This window comes from Symsagittifera roscoffensis, chromosome 1 (genome assembly GCF_963678635.1).
Source record: "Symsagittifera roscoffensis chromosome 1, txSymRosc1.1, whole genome shotgun sequence".
Classification (NCBI taxonomy): domain Eukaryota; kingdom Metazoa; phylum Xenacoelomorpha; order Acoela; family Convolutidae; genus Symsagittifera; species Symsagittifera roscoffensis.
In genome coordinates, this window is record NC_087062.1 from 8692602 (window position 1) to 8716880 (window position 24279).

At 34.1% G+C, this 24279-nt stretch overlaps 3 protein-coding genes across 4 annotated transcripts in view; 1 reads left to right on the top strand and 2 right to left on the bottom strand.

Annotated features, from left to right (window-relative positions):
* LOC134854179 (uncharacterized) overlaps positions 1 to 14343 on the bottom strand; it is a 91342-nt gene extending 76999 nt beyond the window's left edge. The window contains exons 1-4 of the mRNA XM_063870332.1: positions 14292 to 14343; positions 7454 to 8020; positions 6854 to 6997; positions 6483 to 6593 (exon numbers count right to left, since the gene is read on the bottom strand). Of these exons, the coding sequence (XP_063726402.1) occupies positions 6483 to 6593; positions 6854 to 6997; positions 7454 to 7721 (523 nt within the window). The 5' untranslated portion in view covers positions 7722 to 8020; positions 14292 to 14343. The remainder of the gene's footprint in view (positions 1 to 6482; positions 6594 to 6853; positions 6998 to 7453; positions 8021 to 14291) is intronic.
* Positions 1 to 24279, top strand: part of LOC134857177 (46 kDa FK506-binding nuclear protein-like) — a 211039-nt gene that overhangs the window by 125667 nt on the left and 61093 nt on the right. The gene's annotated exons all lie outside the window — the stretch shown is intronic.
* Positions 21762 to 24065, bottom strand: LOC134854189 (replication termination factor 2-like). Its single transcript, XM_063870345.1, has 4 exons — positions 23821 to 24065; positions 23431 to 23549; positions 22513 to 22633; positions 21762 to 22222 (listed from the first exon to the last, which is right to left on the bottom strand). The coding sequence occupies exons 1-4, from the start codon at positions 24041 to 24043 to the stop codon at positions 21852 to 21854; spliced, it is 834 nt and encodes a 277-aa protein (XP_063726415.1). The 5' UTR covers positions 24044 to 24065; the 3' UTR covers positions 21762 to 21851.

Sequence of the window (24279 nt, forward strand, 5' to 3'; positions counted from 1 at the left end):
CAGAAAGTTCGGCCTATGCTTTGACTTTCTCGGCTAAAATTGGGTATGTTTCGACTGTGCTGAATCTATGTATCGACTTTCTCGGCCGATATCGGGTATATTTCGCTTTTGTGCTTGACCTTAAATTGTTTCTCCACCGAGGAATTTCAGTCGAAAAACTCCATTTGCTCGACTTTCAAAGTCGAAACTTAAATCGAGCAAACCGGGGTTGGAAATGTCTCTTGCACTTTGCTCATGACACACCATGTAATACAGAGAAGTGCAATTGCATGTTCAAACGTATCGAAAATTTGAAACAATGTTGCACGCTAAGGCGTTTGATATATAAATCCGTTTGAAACCAGAAAAAAAATCAAAAAATGATTAAAGTACGAAAAACTGGAATTTTCTCAAGTCTATAGCGGTTTTTCTATCAATAAAGAGCAAATGCATATGCACACACTTACCCCAGAAACTGTTTTTTGGATTAAGCCAGATAAAACAGTCCTAATGTCAAAAGTTGGTATTTTTCAGGCCATATTTTTTCTAAAAACTAGAAAAATTCCCGAATAACGTATCGTCACTGACTTTTTGATTGAACTTGTAATATCATATTTGAGAAACTAGTTTTCAAAAAAAATTCGGCAAAAAGGATCAAACTTTCAAAATTGCACCGTTGTTAAGAAAAATTAGGGATTTGCTGCGTGGGCATAGAAAATTCGCACGACCTGATCTTTCGATTGAAACCTTCATTCAGATTTGGCCGGGTAGTTTTTGAGGTTTTCCTAGTTTTCCTAGAGCCAATTGTTTTAGTCAAATTCTAGGATGTAGCGCCATAAGCATCGGAAGTTTTCACAAACTATCTGTTGGATTGAACACTTAATTCTAGATTTGTCAGGGTATTGTAAAAAAAAGCAGGGAAATTTCTCACAAATTGTTCTTTCAATCGAAACTGTTTTTCTCAAATGCCTCAGTTTTTTATATAAACATTAGAGCGTAGCTGCATATGAAAGAAAAAAAATTCAGAAACAACTCTTCGATTGAACGAACACCTAAAAATAAAATTGGCGGGATATTTTTGCAAAAAATGTCCCATTGTTTTTTTAAAAGTGATCAGATGGTCAAAGAATGGCTTTTTCCAAAAATGTCCAAAAATATTCTACAAAAAAAATTAATTTTTAGTGCAGGGAAAATTCCCACAAGTTCTCCTTTTGATTGAATTTATAATCTCAGATTTGGTAGAAATTTTTTTCAAAAAAAGTTGAAGAAACTCCAACGAAAACATTTAAAACTGAGACAATTCCTCAGGCCATAAGTTTTTCAAGAAAAGTTATGGCGGTGCCGCTCATTCGGACAAGATCGTCCACTTTATCTCAGATATTCCCAAACTTGAGAAGGTATTCGTTGATAAAAAAAAGATTTGAAAAAATGGGTCTACAGTTTCTCTCACTGATATATTCGAAGGCCGTAGAACGTAGGGTAAGGTTAGAAGAGATTAGCCAAACATGCAGCCACGTAGTGAAGTAACCTTTTTTGAAAAACGATTCAGTAGTTTTTTAGAAAAACCACAGTTTTTGCAAAAAAAAAAAGAAAAAATTTTCCGAAGTGTCCCAAAACAGATTAACTAAATACTAAGCAGATCACATGCATTTTATTGATAGCTGTTTTTTATAAAAAAAAATACTAGCCACAAATGAAGCATTAACTAATGCTTTTAAATTCCTTATGTTTTGAAATAATCAAAACGGCCACAAAATGAGCCTTTTAATTTTCGACTCCGGTTAAAAAGTATTAAACTATGCTGCGCTGTGTAATCAAGGAAGCACAACAAAAGAACCGTTCTTTTACATATCAGAGCAAGAATTTCATTAATGGACGTTAGAACTTCGCAAGCAAAACTAGCCTTCCTCTCTGCAAGTATAGTTTAAAATACTGAAATAAGCGGGCCTTCGGTATTAAGTAGACATATCAATTGTAAGCGACAAAATTTGAAACTTTAAGGCAAGAGTTTGAGCTCAAAATTAATTTAAAAAATGTTCACGTAGGTCATTCAGGCACAGTAAGCTTAATTGCCCAGCTGGGAATTGAATTTGTGAAAATGTTGTGCCTTGAAGTACTCATTCAGAATGCAGACATGCCATTATTTGATTGGAAAAAAAGCTATGAGATTGTAATTTTGGTAGTTCTGAAAAAGCGGTTTATCATGATAATTTTAACCCGTACGAAGGATTCAGTTGCAAAAAAAAAACACAAATATGTTTTAACCGTGGCTGGTTTACTTCGAATATGTAATCTGGATTGTATTAAATCGGTGACATTTTGTGTGTAACAGCAAACACTGAGTTGTCAATCGACGTTTAAGAAACGGAGATAAACTCAGCAGAAAGGAAAAAATCTTAATATAAAAAGTTTGTAGAATTAGTGATTTTTTACCCCGCAGTCGAAACCTTATAGAAGAATATACTAACCAAAAACTGAGTAAAACCTTTTTGAGCTGATGATAAAATGCCAAAAAAATTGGCGAAAAGACGAATGAAGCTTGACCAATTCCATGAAGCATTTGGAAAAGCAAACAGAAGTCGGGAAAATCTCAACGGACAAAGAAGAGTTTTCTATCATTTCCGTTACAAACATGTGTACTGAAATCACAAAGTAAAAAGTAACTGTAAATTCCATAGTTAAACTTCACATTTTTCAAAAAAAAATCAAAATATTACAATATAGTCAGGGGCGGATTTAGGGGGGGGGGGGGGGGCGGGGGGGCGGACGCCCCTTCCTCAAGGATTTGACCCCCTGCCGACCCAAAGGGTCCCCCCTTTGATACTTTTTCAGAAATCCATTTTTGGCCGACCGACCCTAAAATTTTTCTAAAGGCGCCTTTGGCGCCCATATATACTAACTTTGAGGGGGAGCGCGCGCCAAAAAAACGCGATTTTTTTGTCAAAATTTTTCAAAAATTGCCCAAAAACGGCTTTTTTGACTGTTTTTCAAAAATTTGCCTGCGGCGCACAAAATTTAGCCAAAGTAGGGGCAAAACAGTGCTTTGGGAGAGCTTGAAAAATCAATTTGGTCGACCTAAAAAAAAAAAGGTCGTCAAAATTTTGGAAAATTTTTTGAAAATCCGCCCCCCCCCCTCGAGAAAATCCTAGATCCGCCCCTGAATATAGTAACAATCTGTAATCCCTATGATTCAATAACTCTTATTAAAATTAAAATTCTGTAATCCCTATGATTCAATAACTCTTATTAAAATTAAACCAGGCTAATGAAACATTTGCGAGGAAAAAGTAACATTCAATACTTTTCTTACGCCGCGAAGATATCATTGTTTTTAAAATTTTAAAATCAGAAAAACAATATGTTTAACGCAGTGGCGAAGCGGAGCTGAAATAAAAACATAGAAAGCCGAAAGTATAAGTTTTTGAAAAAATTAGGTCAAATCAGTTTTAATATGTCTCGATAGGAATTCATTCCAGGCAAACATGCCAGACACTTAAATTTTAAATCAGCAACAACGGAACAAAACTTACGAAAAAAAAAACATAGCCGACAATCGTTGAGCAGACAAAACTTGAGCCGAAAAAAAAATGATTTTATAAAAACGTTAAGAGTTCCAGCTTAAACAACATTGGACAACAACTGAACTTGCAACTACAATGAAAGTTGTTTTCAGCACAAGAAAAATCAATGATGTGGCTACTAAGCCGACCATCTTTGAGCAGACACCAACTAAAACGAAAAAGAGTTTATGAAAGATTTTTTTTTAAAAACCTTTCAAGTAACCCCTTTGAAAAAAGAATGAACAAAATTTGCACTTGCAATTACAGGACAAATTGTCTACAGCACAAGCAAAATCCGTTGTGGCAATTTAGCCGACAAAACCTGATCAAACAATTGAAAAATCAACCAATTTTTTTTTCAATTTTCTTGGCACTAAAAAAAACAAGATCCGGCCACGACTCAAACCCCAGACTTTAGGGTACAAAGACAACTGATTTACCTCCAGGCCAAGGGGGAAACAATTTGGAACATATTAAGAGAAAGTAAGAAGGGAAAAAAGAAAAGAAGAAAAGTGAAAAGAATTGATTCAGCTATTTTTGTTAAACTAGTTGTTAACCCGAAAATTGTCTATATTCCAGTTCGATAACGCTTGCTTATAGAAAGCGTTAACATTTCTGAAAGGTGTTCCTTATTGTTCTTTTTCTGTTTAAAAAATGTAAAAACAAAAAATTAAAAGCAAATTTGGAAAATTTGAAGAAAAAAAACTTGAAAAAAAATGAAATATTTTAAAATTGCCAAAAAAATTCAGCGAAGTTTTTTCTATGCAATGTTAACTCTTGCACATAATTGAACTATAGACACACAAATTTCGAGTATGAAAAAAGTACTTAAATCAAAGAACTCGTGCAGCCGACATAAATAAAGCTGGCTAGTAAAAGTCTTTCGAAGATTTTGTGCACGCGAAAACGTTTCCATTTTCAGAAAAAAAGCAGCTCGTTCCCATACTCTCAATGCGTATTTGAGTCATTTCAATCATATATGTTAGCTCTACGCTACGTGAGAGGTTAACACATCAATTTTCACTTTTCAAAGGAGCTAATGTCTCAATTGATTCTAGTGATGCTAAGCTGGTTGTTAACAAGAAACAAGTCTAAATTCCGATTTGATCTCAAACGTGTGCGTTTCTTCAGCTATTGATTTTTGAAAAATAGGTCAAAACTAGAACAGGTTAACACAGAGGCGAAGCGGAGCTTCGCATCACTTGCGATACAACACAAACATAAAAAAAACAATAGAAGTACAAAAAAATGAAAAACCAGGTCGACAAAAATTTTTGTATGTCTCGATAATACTTCAATCTAGCCAAACATGCCAAGCAAAACCTTTGAATTCAAATTAGCAATGGAACAAAACTGACGAAGCGGAAACGATGCCGCCAATTTTTGAGTAGACACCAGTTGAGCCGAAAAAAAATGATTTTGTAGAAAATTTCAAGTCCCCTAACAAAACAATGAGCAACACTTGTAAATATAATGAAAATAACCAATTGACAGTTGGAAAAAAAATTGGACGCAAAAAAAGCTGACTTGCATTTTGAAAAAATATCTCAACCTTCGAATTTCGAAGAAAAAAATAGATGACCCTAAACCTCTTTGAGTTTCTAGAATAATTTATAACACAGAGGCGAAGCTGCGCTTCGCAAACACTTGCGTTAACACGACCAAAAACCAGCTCTGTCAATTGAAATAAGAAAAAAAATAAGCCTCGAATTAGCAAAAACTCGTACACGTGTAGGAATTGAATCTGCTACCTACTGCAATCAAGAGATTTGAGTCTCACGCACTATCAACTCAACCACGCAAGCTAAACAACTGGCAAACACTAGTCACTAACAAAGCAGCTACGTATGCTAAAAAAATTGCCAATGCGATTCACCAAAAGTGGAACCAAATACAAATTGACTCAGTTCTGCAAGTAATAATTTGGAATATAACAAACTGAAGGCATCCACACTAACTTGCTTGATGCATGTAACAAATCGCAAAGCATAAAGCCAACTAATTTATTGTTTTTGCATTTCAAAAATTTGCGAATTTATTGAGTTGAAAAATTTTTGAAACCGAATTTTTGAAATTCGCTAGTGTACTAAGCACGTTTTTTGATAAACTTAACCCAATTTGGGAAAACTGGGTCATTGGGCAAAGTTTTTATACCCCTGGGAAATCTGATAATTAAATTTCATTTTCAAAATTAGAAGTCGATCACGTAGTTTGTGATTTTCAAATTCGATAGTTGAGTTTGCCTTCCTTTTACAAAAGGAAATGAACTGAATTTGAAAAGAAATCAAAAGTCAAACCGCGAAAAAATAAAATTAAGCGTGAACAAATTATAAGATTCCCGAAAAAAAAAATCATTGCGACCTATGTAATTGTCTGAACTACGTTTAATTTTTAACTTGAAAAAGTCTATACTCCAGTTTGATAACGCTTGCTTTTCGTAACAATCAATTCAAGAAAACCGGATAAAACGAATGATTACAGAAAAAAATATGAGACTTTAAACCTCTTCGAGTTTCGGGAAGTTTCAATTAATGGCACTTCTTGAAAGAGTTTTTCCCATTGAGGAATCCTAAAATAAATCTAGTTTTGAGAGTACTCTACATTAAAATATTTCCGTGTAAATTGCCATTTTATAAACACATGGGGCAATTTTTGTTCCATTTAGCGTTTTAGAATACAAGAAATCAGAAGCCAAACAGCAGAAATCAAATTTGAAGGGTTGAAAAAAATTTGACAAGCGCAGTAAATTCACAAGAAAAAACGTTTGCGTTTCTTCGCTATTGTTTTTTGAAACCTAAGTCAAAATTAGAACAGCTGAAACATTTTGGTTTAAGCTTTTCTAGAAAGCTGTTCTATTGCGGCTTAAGCTGGTTCTATTTTATTCGTGATTAGAAAAAGAAAAGGAAAACGCTAAACAAGGTGAGCAAAACCATGAGATCATACCTTGGTCGAATTGTCTGAAAGCCTCTCTGACAACGTCTCCATTGGGATCCCCTTCGAACAAGTCCTGGTTGAGGACCTTCAAGAAGTCCTGGTAACTCAGGAACCCGTCTCCTTAAAACACCATAAAAAGAAGATTGTTCAATTACATCATTTAACATATTTTTAGAGTCATCGGATTTAGATTTAATTTCTTCTTTTGCGAAAGAAGCGGATTTGCTCAATCACCAATTGAAGTTCGTATCATCATAGTTGCTATATATGGTAACAAACTTAACGAAAATTGAATATAGGGCTCCAAGGATCAGATGTATTTCAGAAAAAAAATCACATATAGCCATTTTTGTAATCAATTTATAATTTTTTACACTCACCATCTGAGTCGAATTCTAAAACCAGCTCAGACAATTCCGCATTCGTTGATGTCATTCCAATCATTCTCATGAACTTGGCGAGGTCATCGACCGAAATGAGCCCGTCTTTGTCCTCGTCTAGAAGGTCAAATGCTTCTTTGTCCTCTAGAGAAAGTAATTGAGGGGTATAAATTGGTAAACTTAGTTTAGGTTTAAATTCAGGCATAATCAAGTGTGATATTTATGACTTGAAAGTCTGGAAAACTGAAATTCAACAGAAATTATTTGGACGTTAAGCAAATCTTATCTAATATATTTACCAAGTTTTGCAGTAACAGTTTATAGTTTTGATACAGCAAATGGAAATTCCCATATTTTTGTCCCAATTCAGATAATTCAGAGTTGTAGCCAAAACTTTCTGCCTAGTACTACTTCTGGAACATAAGTTTTCCATGCAATTTATCTAATACTTATAAATATCTGAATATCGCATACTAAATAGAAAAATTTAAAACAGCAAATATATTTTAATAGTGACTAATTGTGGCAACTTGCACAGAAAGGGTGGATTTGCATTTTTGTCAAAAAACAAAGATTTTCAGGGTGAGGTTAAAAATTTACCTGTAAAATGGGACTCAACTCGCTCATCGTGTTTTGCAGAGTCTCTGTGCATAAAAGCAATCGGATTAAACTGACCGGCCAGCATTTTTGAAATGTGTGGCACGTGACTGCCATTGTTGCCACTGGACGCTCCCGCGGTAGTCTTCCCAGTTCCGGCCGATCCCGGCTTTCCGGGTTTCCGCTTGGGGCAGGGGCTGTTACTTGCCACCCCTGTAGGAGACATGCGGCCAGTGGCTCGTCCCACGCTTATTTCATCAATTCGAAGCATTCTTGTGTCGCCAAATGATCTTCTTTATTTTTGTTTCAAAGTAACAGTTCGACAAAACAAAGTAGCTTCAAATCAATTGGGCACTCAATACTGAATAACTTCACCTTCGCTTAATTAAAATGAAGCTCTGGGATCAATAAGTCTCGTCGTAGCAATGTAGCAATTAAAAACTGATGTCAGATAAGACTAACAATGGAGAGATGTGACAATGAATGATGATGTAAAACCCAATTCGATGGAATAAAATTGCGTTTCCTGAATTGGTCCGTTTTTAACTCGGTTCCGTAAATGCTGCGCCTCTAATGAAAACAGATAAAAATCACTTCAAGTATTCTCAAGAGGAATAATTTAAATAAATGGAGACTTTTTAACAACGTGGGCTGAAAACGGAGGCTCCTATATTTATACAAATCTCTGGTAAGCGGATATTGTTGTCTAATGTCGGGTTTACCTCTGTTAAACTTGTACGCGTTACCACTCTCCTGAATGGCAAACGGTAAAAGCTTTTTAAATTAAAGTGAGTATAAATAACATACGTTATTAAATCAACCTAGATATGCACCAAGCCTGAAATTTTTGGTTCAACTCATTTCAAAAGCTATAAATAACAAAAACTCAAAAAAAACTTTCAAAAAAACTGAGCGCGTCAAAAATGAATGGAACGATGTGTTGGTACGACCCTATTTGTCATAAAAATGTATAATCAAAATTTAAAAAGTAGACAATTTTCCGCTGATTTAAGAATTGTAAGAAATTGTAAGAAATTAGGGTTTTGGCAAAATAATGCAAGTTGGCATTGTGAAAAAATGAAGAGAAACACATTTCTGTTTGTCTTGCTTGACATCGTAATTTCATTTAATTTGCCATACCAGCAAGCGGAGCTCCTATAGTGAAAAAGAAAGTGTACAGCGAAGGGGCTATGGAAAAGAGACCGATACAAATGAGCATAAGTTGAAGATGAAACTCGATCAAACTCTTGAAGCGAGATGCTATAAATTTGTTAGAACCGAGCTTTAAATTGACTTGACGCCAATTAGTTTGAAAAAAAAACAATATTTTTACAAAGTATAGCCAATTAGAAGCGAAAGGACCAAAAAGAGGTTTTGATCAGCAATACGATTCGGGGCAGAAGCGAAACTCTAAAGGAGTAAAATAAACGTTCCCAGCCGGAAGCTAAATGGTAATGGTGAATTGAGAGTATATTTGGACAAAGCTGAGCTTGGAAGGAAAATACGATCTAGATAGATGGTTCTGAAAGTAGAACTAAACAAAAACAAAGCTGAATCAGAGAATTTTTTTTGCCCTTATCATTATACCTGTGTTATTCACCCAGTTTTTTTTAGTTAATCAGCCAGAGGGCTAACCCGGAGATTAATTATCTAAGGTTAACTAAGCTGGGGCTATCCTATAACAGCTCACCTTGCTACTTGCAGCGCACTTGCGATTTGAACCCTCAGTCATACGATTGTTTGGGCACCAACACAACCGGATGCGCCAAAGCGCCACCTATAAAACAGTTCGGACCGCAGATTTGAAGCCATACTTTTCCATATGATACCAAAAAAGTTGAATAAAAATCATTCTTTTCAAACAAGCAATGACTTATCCGCCAAAAACTAAAAAAAAAGCTGAAAAAAATTTTGAAACAATAAAAGCCAGTTGCATTAAATTCAGATGCCTTAAACTAAATTGAAAGCAGAATAATGGAATCAAGGGTCATCGCAACACAATATCATTTGCCCGATGAATAGCCAGCCTTAGTAAACTGAATTTACACTGAAGGATAACAAGAAGGCGAATTAAGGACGCTATGGAGCAATTAACAAGCTTAGTATAGCAACTTATTGCTCCGACTTTCGAAGAAAGTGCGGAATATCTATGCTTGGTGTGGTTTTTTTCTTCAGTCAATTCAGTCAACTTGTTAATAAAGCGTTCTTGACGGAATTAAACGCAAATTTTAAAAGATATTTCAACTGTGATCATTTTTTTGTAAAGTTACGAGCGTTTGAAAATTGCTAATTTGGCTAATTTGGAATAATTAAAGTGCGATATACTGCGTACTTATAACACGCGTTAAAACGGTTAAAAAACGGAAAGATCCGCCTAATTTTTATAGAATATTAACAACAACTCCTCAACTCTTTCGAGCAATAGTTTCGGCCCGTAGACATTACTGTCGAACTTCGCAAAATTTTAACATACTATATCAGTTTGTTCTTGGGATCTCTACAACTACGTACCCCTTTTGCAAGGGAGGAAGCAATCGTTACTAGGTATAAAAAACCGTTGATTTATTTATTCATAGGGGGGATATTCGTTACTAGGTATTGGAAACACTGAGCTGCGAATCAAAATTATACCCCAGATAACTAGGCGGTTTGATAATTCTCTGAGTCCGCCTCATGATATCACGAGCGTTCCTCGAACCAAACTCGAACTCTTCCCGAGCTCCAAGCACCGGTTCTGCATCCAACACGAGCACCAATCCACAAATAAGCTGTACTCCGAACACGTGCTCTGCTCCAAACTCACGAGCTCAGCTCCAAACACGAGCTCTGATCCAAATACGAGCACTGCTTGAGATGAAATGTCTGCTCAGTTGTCGATGTTGCAGTGGTTGTTGTTTTTTTTCTTGCTTAACAAGACACGTGCATAATACGCAAACTCTCGACTATATCTGAGGTTTAATTGTTATCTGAGATTTAATTTAATTCTGTTGTATTCACTTCTATTACTCAAAAAAACTACAGTCTTCTTGTTTTTTTTTCAGGTGTGAAGTCAAGTTTTCCAAGTATGATACAAACAAGACTGCTCGTATCAGGGCGAAGCCCTGAATGATCCGACTGCCTTTTAAGGTCTGTGGAGCAGTAATCACATGAAAAAATTAAAGATAAAATTTTAAAACGATTTTTTTTTGAGTTGAGATTTTTTGTGAAAATCGTCACCCGACACGCCATATAAAGTACAAAGTGATATTTTTTGCTCCTAGTAACAAATCAATCCTGTATAATAAGCTTCCTTCCGCCAATTTGGAACGAGATCTAAGACGGATTCAATCTCCGCTTACGCGTCACTAGCGTATAATATATCGCGCGTTGATTATCCGAAACTGACCAAAATGGCAATCTTTGAACCACCATAGTATTACGAAAAATGATCACAGGTGAAATATCGTTTTATTTTAAGCTCAAGTTTCAATACTTTTTGAATTATATTAAAAACTCCGTCAAAAATGGCAGGATAAAAAGTCGAAGTTTGTCTGAAGAAAAAACCCCGAGCACAAATATTCCGTTACTTTCTATATATCGCGCGTAAATTTTCCAAAATTCACCGAAATGGCAATCTCTAAACCCCCATAGCATTACAAAAAAGCATCACAGATGAAACATCTTTTTAAATTATTTATTTGAGCTCAGGACTCAATACCTTTTGAATGATATAAGAAATTCCGTCAAAAATGGCTAATTAAAAAGTAGAAATTTGTCTGAAGAAAAATAAACACCTCGAGTACAAATACTCCGTTTTTTTTTCGCTAGGAAAGTCGGAACAAAAACAAAACTTAAATTCATAATGTGAGGTATTCACAGTCACATATATTTTCCCAAATTTCAGTTCAAAAGCAACGGTTGCAGAGGTGTTCGCCAAAAAATCAATCAGCGCCTGATTCGAAACGTTGACAACATCATGTACTAATTTAAAAAACGCATCCCTTAAGCTGATCGTCAAGGAGATGCCCCCAAAAAATTGACAGTGATTTTATTTTGTTGGATAAAAGAATTGGACTATATAGTGAGCTTTGAAACTTTGCGCCAAATCCATAACTCACCTATTTAAAAAAAAACTATGATCAACAATAGTCTGAAAAGTTCTAGTCAAGGGGAAACTGACCGCGCACAAGATTTTATACCGCAAAACTTTCAAAGTGGTCGCGTCAAAATTATATTTAAGCATTTGAGCTAAATAACTGATTGTTAATTGCTTGATTAAATTTTCAAATTATCAATAAACAATGGAACTTTTCACAAAAAAAACATTCTTCAGGAATCTGGAAAAAAATGCTATGGCTATGGTAATGCTATGGCTTACAACTATAGCTAAATAGCGGAAGATGACTGGTGCATTAACTTTTAACTTTTGTCGTTCCAACTTTTGAAAAAATGCGCAATACTTATGCTTGGGTGTTTTTTTTCAGTCAATTTTCGACTTTTAACTAAGTTTTTATGACGGTATTTTTTTTATCATCCGCAAAGCATGGTTGTTTCCAGCTCAAATGTAAAATATGTTTCACCTGCGATCATTTTTCACCAGGTCTAATGGCTTGAACTTTGTTCGTTTAAAGCGTGAGCGGCAAAATATATCCTTCCGTTTAAACTAAGGCAGGCAACTTGCTTTATTGATAAGTTATCACGCGCAAAATATATAACTTGGCAGTAACATAGCATTTGCGGAGACTGCAAAAAATATATATTTGAAAACTATCAAAGTTTTCTCATTTTTTCTCATTATTTTATAAAAAAATTTTCAAGCAAAAAAGCTTTTGATATACAATAAAGGTAGCCTGAAGCTCACGATTTTGCCCTGGTATGCTAGCATTCTTGTTATCAGTATTCAACTTAAACCGTAGCTAACCGAATGCTCATTTTTTACCGTTTCATTTCTGTTTATTTCAATGACGAGATCGGCAGCAAGTACTTTCATTTATTTACGCCAACATACTTAAAATCCTTCAAATTTAGCAAAATCTAGTGAAAAAAAATTGCCAAAATTTTTGCTTGCTGATTTTTAGATTTTCCCAAAACTCAATGAGAACTCCAATCATATGCTTCAACTTTGTAAACTTTTCTAGCTTCGAGCTGTCAAAACCTCTTTAAGGACCCTTTCTTACTTGTTCCGCTTGATTTAGCAATTTCCTTAATTTTTGTTTCTTGTTCTTTAAAGGTGATTTTTAACTTGATTTTATGAGTTTTATCTCTTTGTTTTGTTGCATCTTTAACGCTTTTGGCAATTCAAGTTTTCCAACTTATCAATGACCGGCAAAGACTTTTCAAAAATTCTAAAATTTTCCTAGATAGATCAACAAAATCAACAAAACTAATGCAACTTTTTCAATGGATTCAAACCTGTGGCGGAGCCAAAATATAAACCTCGCGAGTTTATTTTCCATATCGATGTATTTATGTTTCTAAAAAAATTCATTTCCAATTATCCTGAAAAAAACTGGATGTTCAGATATTTTCAGTAGATCAAAAGACGAACACAAAGCTGGTATTCTATTAGTTCATAACATTACGTGCTTTTGTATAGACATCTGCTTTTGTATAGTAAAATCTCGAACCAGGAAATTTATTTGAGACTTAGTTCTTTGAAAAAAACAAAGGTGCATTAAAATCAAAACAAACAAGACGGCACGTATCAGGGTCAAGCCCTGCATGTTACGACTGCAGCTTCAAGTCATTTAATTTTGTTGTCAAAAATTGACACGAGAGCAAAGCTGAGCTTCGCGATTTTTTTAGTGCTGAGCATTGCAAAGCGGAGCTTCGCTACCAAAAAATGAATGACTATGATTAAAAACACATGAGAAGACAATTCAAAAATTAAAAAAAAACTCAAAAAAATTATATATATATATATACCCAAAAAGCCAAAAAACCTATAATAAAATTACCTGACCATATAAAAAATTCAAAAGGTGTTTTCGAATACTCAAAGAAGCTGAATTTTTTTTTGTTTAAAAGTCCTTTCTGCGGGAACTAAGTCGACAAAAATAAGCAGACAGACGATAGTATAAAATAGCCAAAACAATTTCACTCTGCAAAAAGAAAAACAAGCCCCGACTGGAATAAAATTAATATGCTTTGTCGTCAAGCATGGGTATTACCCTTGCATCACAATTCGGAACGATTTAACCTGCCGCTAACGCTTCAATAATACACAATATATGCACGTTTATTATCTCAAATCGGCCTTATGGGTAATTTTCAAACCCCCATAATTCTACAATAAATAATCACAGGTAAATAATGTTTTCACATTTGAGCTCAGAATATCAGTACCTTTCAGATGATAAAAACTGCACTAAAATTGGCATTTAAATCAACGTCTCTGCGTATTACAACCATGGGGATCTTGTTAACTGGCGATCTTGTTAACTATGACCTCCCTCCCTATTTCAATTTTCAGAAGACTGACTTTAATTGCCACATTCGAAACAGCCTAAATAGTTTTCAGAGAATCGATCTAATTAAAATTCTTAATTTACGTATCATTTAAATAGTGAATACTAAATATACAAACGCACGAAAATGAGAACTCAAAACAATTGTTGACATTTTTGATGAAATTCGCATACACAGAAATGGTTGTCAAAAATTAATACTTGCTTAGGGGGAGGGGAGGAGTCAGTTCTCTCTTCATCTTTTTGGCAAAACAATCTTAAATGACAAAAAACTGAATGGAAAACAGGCATTTTTTCATGAAAGTCTGAAAAACACAATGCTTTTTTTAAATCTGAAATTTATCGTTATAACAAGGATAATTGCAACAAAAATGAGTTAGCATCAATCAGCTTACCTCAGCGCGTCCGAAATAAAAAAGAAAATTTTTCTACCGACCTTGATGAGAACATTTTCTCTTTTCTTAACGGTCTAAATTACGTGTTAAAATGGCGTAGGTATAAAATTCATTATTGGATGCTAATTGGGCCGTCTGAAGTTTGGTTCCAATTAATCGTTTCCCGTTACAACCAAGGAAGTTTTAACTATTTTCTAACCGTCCCTCAAATATAAATTGAAGCCTTTAATCTTCCGTCATTTTCATTCCAGCCTTTCAATAACTCTGCTATGTCACTTTTGCCTTTTTCTTACTGCGTCAAAAAAAAATTTTTTTTAAGCAGAAAAAGACTTTCAAGGTGCGGAGACAAAGGCATCTGCAGTTTGAATCAAACTTCTTTCAAGAGACTTGCTTCAATCAAATGCTCGGATAATTGAATATTCATGAATATTGATCGGAATTTCCAATAAATTGCAGTATTTTGCAACAAAAAAATCGTGTTCATCAGTGGGCTTTTGTCACTAACTAATCAATCAAGCAAACGAAGTTCAAACTACAGACGATACGTTCTGAGCATTCAAACGTCTCGTTGGAAGAATGCTTATTCTCAACTGTTTCGTTTCCTTCAATTGAAACAAGATGCTTGAATCAGAAACAAAGTAAAATCGACTTGAATTGAAAAAACTTATTCAATAGTTCATCTTTTTTTCAAAAGAAAAAAAAACGATTACACATTCACGACCAATTTTCTGCTTCCATAATTCGTTTTTTTTTATAAAAAAAACGCTTTGAAAAATGCTTTTCTTATAAAGGAAATGCATGTAGATAAACAATTTGAGGGAAAATTTTTTTTTTAATTAGTAGGCGACAAAATTGCAGAAAGCAAACACGCATCATACTTTTTTTAAATAATCAAATTTCATATCAAAAAAATTATATATCAAATGACAACTTCAAGTCGAAAAACTGCAAACCACCCAAGCAATCAGAGCGCATGTCAATTTTCTTAGAGCGCAGATAAATGACGTAGTGCCATTTAAATCAACAACAAGAGTTCATGAAGTTCAAAGCGCCAAATACACGTCCAAATTTGCAATAGTCAGAAACAATGGCAATTGAAAAAAAAAACATTTAAAGCTCCCACTTTTTAAATTTTAAAAGAAAATGAATAAAAAAGAGTAACAGACCAAATGAATTCAACACTGCCCACACTTGCAAAAAATTTAATGCAATGGCGAAACAAAAACTAAATAAATCCAAAACTTAACAAGGATAGCCGGCTAGTGTGCAAGTAGCATAGAATATTCCTACCATAGTTTTAAGGAATTGCAAAAATTTTTTAATTAGTGCCCTTTTTTCTTTGTGGAACGAAAAAAAACTTAGATATATTCATTATTCATACAAAAAATGGAAAATTCGAAATTAGTTTTTGGAAAATGACTTAAAAAAAACAAAAAAAAATTGTTCGAACAAATCACACGTTTTTCAAAAATTTTAAGTTTTTTGCAGAAAATTTTGGAATTTTGAAGTTTTTGATTCCCAAATTGCCGCTAAAAAACTCCAAAAACTAACTTTACTCGAGTAAATCTAAGCCTTAACGATTTAAATTAAGCATAAATAAGCTTTTGTAAACCTGCTTAGCCTCATCCTATTTGCTTGAAATTAGACAAAATCAAAAAGTTCAAACTGGTTTTTCTCGACATTGAGAAAAAATTTCAATTTTTTTAAATATCGTTTGAATTAGACTAAATAACTTTTAATATGATATATCACTCGATTCATTCCGATGATTATTTGCGGTACCTGATTTTGCGTGGAAAACAAAAAAAAGAAAAATAACTAAATTATACCCAAATACAAAGTTCCTCCACTTTTTTTGAATGGTCGGAACAAAAAAATAAGTAATAAAGATTAGTGTTACTGAAGTTCAAATTCGCCCGTACGCCGGTAACTTTTCTCGAAATACAAAGACAGCAAATCAACAGCAAATATTCTTTCAATGAAAAACAATGAACTGAAAAAAAACATCCTTCACTTTGAATTCTCTCTAAGCCAAATTATTTTTGGATGTATAACCCTCTTTCGACTCATGTAATTAAGTCTCAAAATATCAAAAAATATCACATGGAAAACTACCGAATAACAAGCAAAAATTGGTGAGTTGATTGAAACTTTTGGTTTAAAATTAGATATTTTAAATAAAGGTTCACATCTCTAAAGGCGGGGTTTAAAGTTTAACAATTGTAAACATTAATTGGATGCTGCAAAACCAACAAGATACCAAAATAAGAAATATTATACAAAATGAAAATATGTACACAACAAGTTCAACAAAAAATAATCAAAAAGTATAACAAACAATCATCTCGAAACATTTTTGTGTTCAATAAACGCAACTATATTGCTGACTTAAATTAATCGTACAAAACAAACTATTTTGTAAAATTTGAACTCGTTTTCCCAAACTCAGTTAACATTAGACAAAAGTAAAGTAAGCAAAAGTTGCTTAGAATATCACGAGAATTAATATGGTGCATTTTTTCGAAATTCTCAACCAAAATTCTGCCCCCAAAAATAAGTCATTTTGGCTTTTTTAAATTAACTAAGAGTTAAGCTGAAACTACCAGGTTAATTGATGAGAAACTTATATTAAAAAAAAACTTCCTAAACAGCTCAACACTCAACAGAGATTTAGAAAGGTAAAACGTCCAAAATCTGCATAAGAGAAAATATTCTGATTGATAGCCAAAAAAAGGTCGTTTTTACTATAAAAAATTCAAAATCTTTGCTTAAAAATTTATTTTAATTATTTTATGCAAACTTTTTTGGAAGTTTAACTTTCCTCGCACTTTATTGGGCTGTAAGAGGCTTCTTTTGATGTAACTTTCCCGTCAATTAACTTGCTAGTTTTAGCATAACTCTTGATTAATTAGAAAAAAAGACAGAAAATGACCCAGTTTCAGAGTAAAATTTTGATTGACAAATTTGATTGTCAAAAAATGCATTTTATTAATTCTGGTGAAATTCTAAGCAACTATCCTTTTCTTCGCATTTTGTCTAATCTTAACACAATTTGAGAAAAACGCATTTAAAATTTCAAGTTTTGTTCGTTTTTTTTCTGAATACTTCACATCTTTTCCGCATAATACATTTTTCCGAATAGTACATGAATGATAATTGCAAATCGAAAAATAAACCAAAGAATTTAACAATCAATCGAAAACCAAGAAACGGGAAAATCATTTTTGAAACATGATACAAATTGAGTCGAAACTTATAACTTTAGCATCTGAGTTAGAGCGCATTACCTCAACTTACTTTAACGTTTTATGTTATTGTCATACCGCTACTGCAGTAGCAGTATTTGTCTATGTATGTACAACCAACCTATGGTGCTTACTCATTACTTTTATGGTATGCTCAAGGTCATAGTGAGCGATGACATTGAGAATAAGTGAGAGATCAGAGTTCGTAACACTGATCTAGCTCTCAGTAACAAAATAAAACAAAAGAAAAAGAAAACCTAAATTCAATATTCCAAATACAGTATTGAATTACAACTTGTTTTCAACCGATATCGCAACGCATATCACATGGCGCAGCCAGCAGGATTCGCAGCTCAAGATAACAGAACGGATATGGGAATTCCGGTATTTTGGGCGTCAGCGAATCTAGACCCTCCGTGGCAATTCAAAATCTGGTTCGAACAATTTCTCATGGCGGGTACGGTCAAAGAAAATGTGAACCCAAAAATTATTTTGGATGAACCAAAAGACATATTAGAGGAACCACCACCACGCCCAGAAACACCCAGAGACGGAGAGAATGAAGATGCGAGGAACGCTAGGATTCTTAGAGATAAGCTAGCAATAGATAGAGTAGTATTGGAGAACGAAGAGAGAAAGAAAAGAGGCCCACGAGTCGGACACAATGTCTTCTACAACGAAGTACAAAAGAAATTGGTGTCCAGATTATTTTTGTCTTTGGGTACAGAGGGAAAGAAGAGATTCCTACAAAAGAACCCACATGCTGAAATATCGAAAATGACGTTCAGGGAAATTACAGATTTGGCAGAAGTCTCGTTTCAAAAGGTAAAATGTGTAACATACGAAAGATACAAGCTATTTACGAGAATGCAAGAATCTGGAGAATCTGCACAAGCAGCCCGATCAGAACTGGGAGCATTGGAAAATGAAATAGTCCGCGACCTGTTCATTTCAAAAATGAAAAACATGACATTGCAGGACACGCTGACATTCGAGACTCTAGACTCGGAAGAGGTTCTGAAAAGGGCTATAAAATTCGAACATAGCAAGTTAACCACAATGGCGTTTCAAAAGACTAATGCTGCGGCTACAGGGGGATCAAGTAACAATTACACCTCGGGTGTGAGAATAAAATAAGAACCTGTAATGGCAGTTCGAAATTTGTCGGGGACAACCAAGACTCCAAACAGAATAGGATATCAGACAGCATAGAATGAGTTTTTAGTAAGCCGATAGATTTGGATCATATGCTGTAGATATAATGCATAAGCTTTCCACAGAAATCATTGGTCACTCAACTTTAAAAATTTTGCCTCTTGATACAGCGGACGCCTAAAAGTGTTCCAATGGCTCTTAAAACAAACAGGGTATCTAAGTACCTTAAATCCTGCGAAGTATTCAATTGTACTCCATAGAAAAAGGCATAAATTTGAAAAATATTTTATATATCAGCAGACCTTAATATTGAATTCCTAAGAGTCAAGATTTCAGATTAAAAAGGTTATAAAATATATTAGAGACATATAGGACAACTTTAGAAAAATTTTACATGGACTAACTTCAAAGAGCACTGGTGAAAGAGTACCAAATAGGTACTTTTAGGTAACGCAAAGTCTTCGGAGAAATAGAAAAGTATCAAAAATTCAAAGCAACTAATAAAACGCTGCCAAACCCTAGAAAAATTTCGGAGCGTAAAAAAACATGAAAATTATGCTTGAAGTTTTAGGAAATTCCAGAACTTTTATGATTGACACTTTTTTTTTGATCGATGAACCCCTGTATTCTACATTTTCTGGAAAATTTTAGCAAACTTAGAACAATTTTGCGTAGATTAATCAAGAAGAGACTTCGTTGAGATCACCAATCGGGTTCTCGTTGGCAACACATAAGTGACATCTTGATAAAAAAAGACTATTCCGTAATTATATACCCAAAAAAATCTTCTTAGCGACCTGTTTGTTAAGATATATCAAATTGCCAGCATGATTTTGATGCATCTTAAAAGTTTAACTTCTGAGGTCAACTAGTAATTTAATGAATCTTCAAGTTTAAAGGAATAACACAGCCAACACACAGTTGGAAAAGTGTCAAAAACCACAAAAAAAAACAGAAACAAAAAATCAATTTATTTTTTGAATCAAGTTTTTTTAGTTACTTGAATTGATTTTTAAAAATTGATTTGAAATTTGACCTTTGAACTTTAATTTGTATAATGGTATTCATAAAATTGACTCAATTTGAGAAAGCTGGTTCATTCGATTTTCAAAAGCTAGAAATCGATCTAATTTTTGCGATCTTTAAATTTTGGCTACTCGAAAATGGACGTAACCTAATTTTTAAAGAAAAAAACCAATTGAACTTAGTAAAAATCAAAGTAGAACAGCAAAAATAATATTTGAGCATTGAACAAACTTTAAAAAGTTTTCCTCAAAAAACCACTATCACCCAAATGACACTTAAAAACAATTATGACATTTAGAAATAATTATAGACAGCTTTTTGTATACCCCAAATCTGTAATTTTTAGATAAGGCTTACCCAATTTGCAAAAACTACGCCTAAGTTGAGATGGTCATTCAAGGATTTGCATTTTCAACATGAAAGAGTAATTTGCCTTCCATTTAGCAAATCCAATCAAAGTAATTTAGAAAAAACTGAAAATTCAAAACTACAAAAAGCTTCAGTTAACGCAACATTCAAAACTCCAAAAATTGGCGTCGACTGACACTTTAATACAAATTTAGCCAACAGATTTCCAGCCAAGAACCAGAATAGAGAAAATCATTTTTTTGATAAAGTTGAAAAGAAAATTTTTTTGCAAAGCTTTGAATATTGTGACTGCGATCTATCGTCAATACCAGCTTTTTTCTCAAAAAATTTTTTTAATGATTTGAAAACTGGTTTAAAAACTTAAATTTTGATTTAAAACTTTTGTTTCTTAATTTTATCCCCCCACAAGCTATATTAAGTACCAACTGTTTTATTTCGCATATGTCAACGTATTATTAAAAGCAATCTGCTTGTCCTAGTTCAGCTTGAAAGGTTTTTTTTCAAGCCGTTTACGCTTTAATAGAACAAATTTATTGCGCTTTAATTAAACCGATATGAATCATAGTCCTCAAAAAAGTCCCAAATCCAAACTGAAACCATTATATTTTTGTGCAAATTTATCTTAGGTTAAATAGATTTTTTACAGTTGAGCTCCAAACAAAAATACCTTTCACTTGAACATGAATTTGCTTAAAAAATATGCTTTATTGAAAAACTGAAAATTGATTGAATAGAAAACCACCCCAAGATTAAATATTCCGCATTTTCTTCCAAACTGATAATATACAAGTATCAAGCATGTTTTTGTTTATTGGCTTGCAGCAAGCAAGTGTGAAATAAGTTTGTTTATTTGAATTGATTTAAACATATTTTAGCTTGAACCGGGGTACAAGTATGTCAGTTTGGGCCTATGAAAAACAAGTATGAAAGATGGGTCCCCCAAATATTTTGAAAACATCAAAAACGCAAAAAACAACTGCGAACCTTGTTTTCGAAAAATTTTTGGCCTAAAAACGTTCCTTAAAGACCCATCTAAACTTAAGGGTCCCAATATCATACTTGTACCTCAACCGGTTCGCTTAACTTCTCTAGGCAAGCCATTGAAGCGATACAACCTTAAAAATTTTATAGCTAATTCGTACCGTGAACCAGTTCGAATAACTTCAAGTGTCTCTCAGAAAGCCATTCAATCTATGAAACTTTCATTCATTTTTTTTACGCTACAAGGATTGCCAAAATTAGTTTATTCAATCAGGCCATTTAAGCAATGATTTAAAAATATATATTATTTTTATGATGAATGGATGGGCAAAACTTCATTAGGCAAATAGCCTAACGTTTGAAAATAGACTATGGTAGCCACTTGACAGCACTCCACTGTAAGGTTGGGAATTTTAAAGTTTGATCAGTTTTTAAACCTAATTTTTGCGAAAATTCATTTCTTAATGTGAAAAATCTTAATAAACGTCAACGTGTTTTTTTAGTCTTAGATAAATTAAGCATAATTTAGTCTTGGATATCATGCAGCAAAGATTGCACTTTATTTTTTGGCTGGAGTATGCTCTTCAATTAACGCATGAAGTGTGCACTAAAATGTGCGAACTTTATTTTTTTAAAAAGAATCATGTAACACTGATCGTGTAACACTACGCTCACTGATATAATAAACTCTTAATCTGCACGCAAGAAAAAAAATTCCGCAAACATTCATTTTCGGGTTTTAAACACATTAAATCTAGTCAAAAATTCATCAACCGTTTTCAAATTAAGTTCCTTTGAAAAAGTACGAGTGAGTTGTCTCGGACCAGAAGCCTCTGTTCGGGTCCAGTTTCTGACGGCTGTCGTTAGTGTGAAATAGAGATTTGAACGAATTGCTTTGTTTCATCTCAACTGTGTTAAGAGGTCCATTTTTAACTGAGGTTTTGCTCTTCTTCTTATCAACACCCACTGATTGACCGTCTGACGATTCCTTAGAGAAAGGGTCCATTTTAGAGGCTGCCCGCTTTTTTTCTTTTTTCGAAGCTTCTTGGGCTAGTTTGTCTTCTAGTCTGGATTGCATCAGTTGGAGGTCTTCGCCCTCGGCGTGAACTATAACTACGTCTTCAGATGTGAAAGACGCGTCGCAATTTGGGCACACTGAAACAAAGCACAACTTCACTTTAAATAAAAAAATATTCATTATCCCCCTACTTACACCCCTAAGTACATCAAAACATGTTGATTGTTCATATTAATCGACATTCGATTACGGCAAACTTCAATTGTCATCGTTTTCTGATCACGCACGTTGTTCTCTATAATACAAAACCACAGTTCGTCAACAGCAAAAAAGTCTCAATCGCTCTCACACAAAAATCAAGTATTCAAACAGATTTGATGCGTAAAGCAAACAACTGAGGTAAGAATTGTAACTAGAGGTTACTTACTAGATATTTGCAGTTGTCTGATAGCTTTCTCGGCCATGACACAGCCGCAGTTCCACAGGAAAGCGAACTTGTACACTCCATTCATCTCCATACCCATAATGGGACAGCAGAACGGAAACACCTGTACAAAAAAAAACACCTAACATAAATGTATATAAATAACCCATTGTTAACATTATCCTGTTCAGTCAATAAAGCTCAACACATTTCAGCGACAAAAAACTCATTTGAAAAAAGATTCAACTGACGCAAAATGCTCATTTTTTGGGTCATCAAAAAAGGTCAAGGCCACTTTGAGCTCAAGCCAAACTTTGACTATAAACTTGTGTAAATAGATTCAGGTTTTACCACTTACAGTAATCAAGACAATCTCATGGATAGCCAATTTGCTTACACATAGACTAAGCGGAACTTCGCATAACTTCTGATTTAACCAAAAATTAGCACGGGAGGTACCCGGAAGAAAACCAGTCGAAAGCTATTGAGTCAAAAAAAAATAAACAAGAAATCAAAAAATCTCAAGAACTGAAAAAATTTCGTAAAATCCATGTTACAACCCCCGCCCGAATCACAAACGCATAACACTATATTGTCCTTCAAACGACGTACTGTCAGGCAGCTAAACCGATATAAAATAAGCCGATATTTTATGCTGGGAATTCTTTAATTAAAAATCACTTTGGAAACTAAAAGTCAACTTATTTTTTTCTGATCCATTCTCCATTCGCATTTTTAATATAGGAGAGCAGATTCTGCCTTCCTTTCAAAAAATATCTTGAAGAGAGTTTGAAAAAACCATGAGTCAACCTTTTAAAAAATAAATTTGTGCGTGAAAAATAAGACGATATCCTCAAACATGCACACAGTTATGGAAAGAGTATTAGGTTTTAAGAGACTACAGCTGAACATCTTTTTAACCTGAGGTACAGTGGAGCACTCGCTCTTCAGGGGTTCGCCTGTACTCTCGCTGTTCTCGTTCAGACTGACTGTCTTCACGTCTTTTAGACCTCGGATGTGAGCCATGTTCTTCAAGGTGCCTGAAATACATATCCAATGTGAACATAACTTGATCACAAAACAAGTAGGGACATTAGCCTAGCTCAAAAATCACAGCTTCATGTACAAATAACTACACCCTAATCTAAAGTTCTTGGCCATTTTAAATGGTCGCCAAAAACACTTAAAAATATGAAAATCACTTCAAAATACCTTTACTCAATATTCAACATTTATGATTATCATAACCACTTCTGGGTACCTTTCCGTTTTTTAAACACCCATAGCCAATCAGCATCATATCTAACACACCTCTACTGCTCTTGTCGAGTAAAAACTCGAGTAGTCTGTCCTTGTTGTAGAGTCTACCTAGTCTACAGCCAACAATCGGCTTCTTAAGTCGCTCCTGAGACAGTGCACAGTGTAGCCACTTGTGTGTTCTCTCCATGTCTCTGCTGATTTCTTTGCCTTTCTTCTTATTGTTGAAGCGCATGCAGTTTCTCCTGCTGATGATCGTGCCGCCATCTCCTCCCATTGTCACTTTGTACGTTCAAATTAAACCTGAAAACAATTAGTGGGGTAACTGGCAACAAGTTCCAAAAGATGTAATCGAAGGGCAAGCTATATTATCGCAAATAGTTAACTAAACAAGCGGAAGCATTTTTATGCATAGTGAAATATAAAAACTAACATTTGATGCTTCATTCAAGATCGCTTGAGCTGTTAAGCAGAATAAATGTCTCCATGTTGCTGAAAATGGCTAAATATTGC

Bases quoted from the DNA above. Each gene is read 5' to 3' on its own strand.
- LOC134854189 (XM_063870345.1), bottom strand. From the start codon at position 24,043: ATGGGAGGAGATGGCGGCACGATCATCAGCAGGAGAAACTGCATGCGC. The intron at 23,550-23,820 runs GTGTGTTAGATA...TATGTATTTCAG, and splicing joins ACTCGACAAGAGCAGTAGAG to GCACCTTGAAGAACATGGCT. The intron at 22,223-22,512 runs GTAAGTAACCTC...GCTTTGTTTCAG, and splicing joins CAGACAACTGCAAATATCTA to TGTGCCCAAATTGCGACGCG.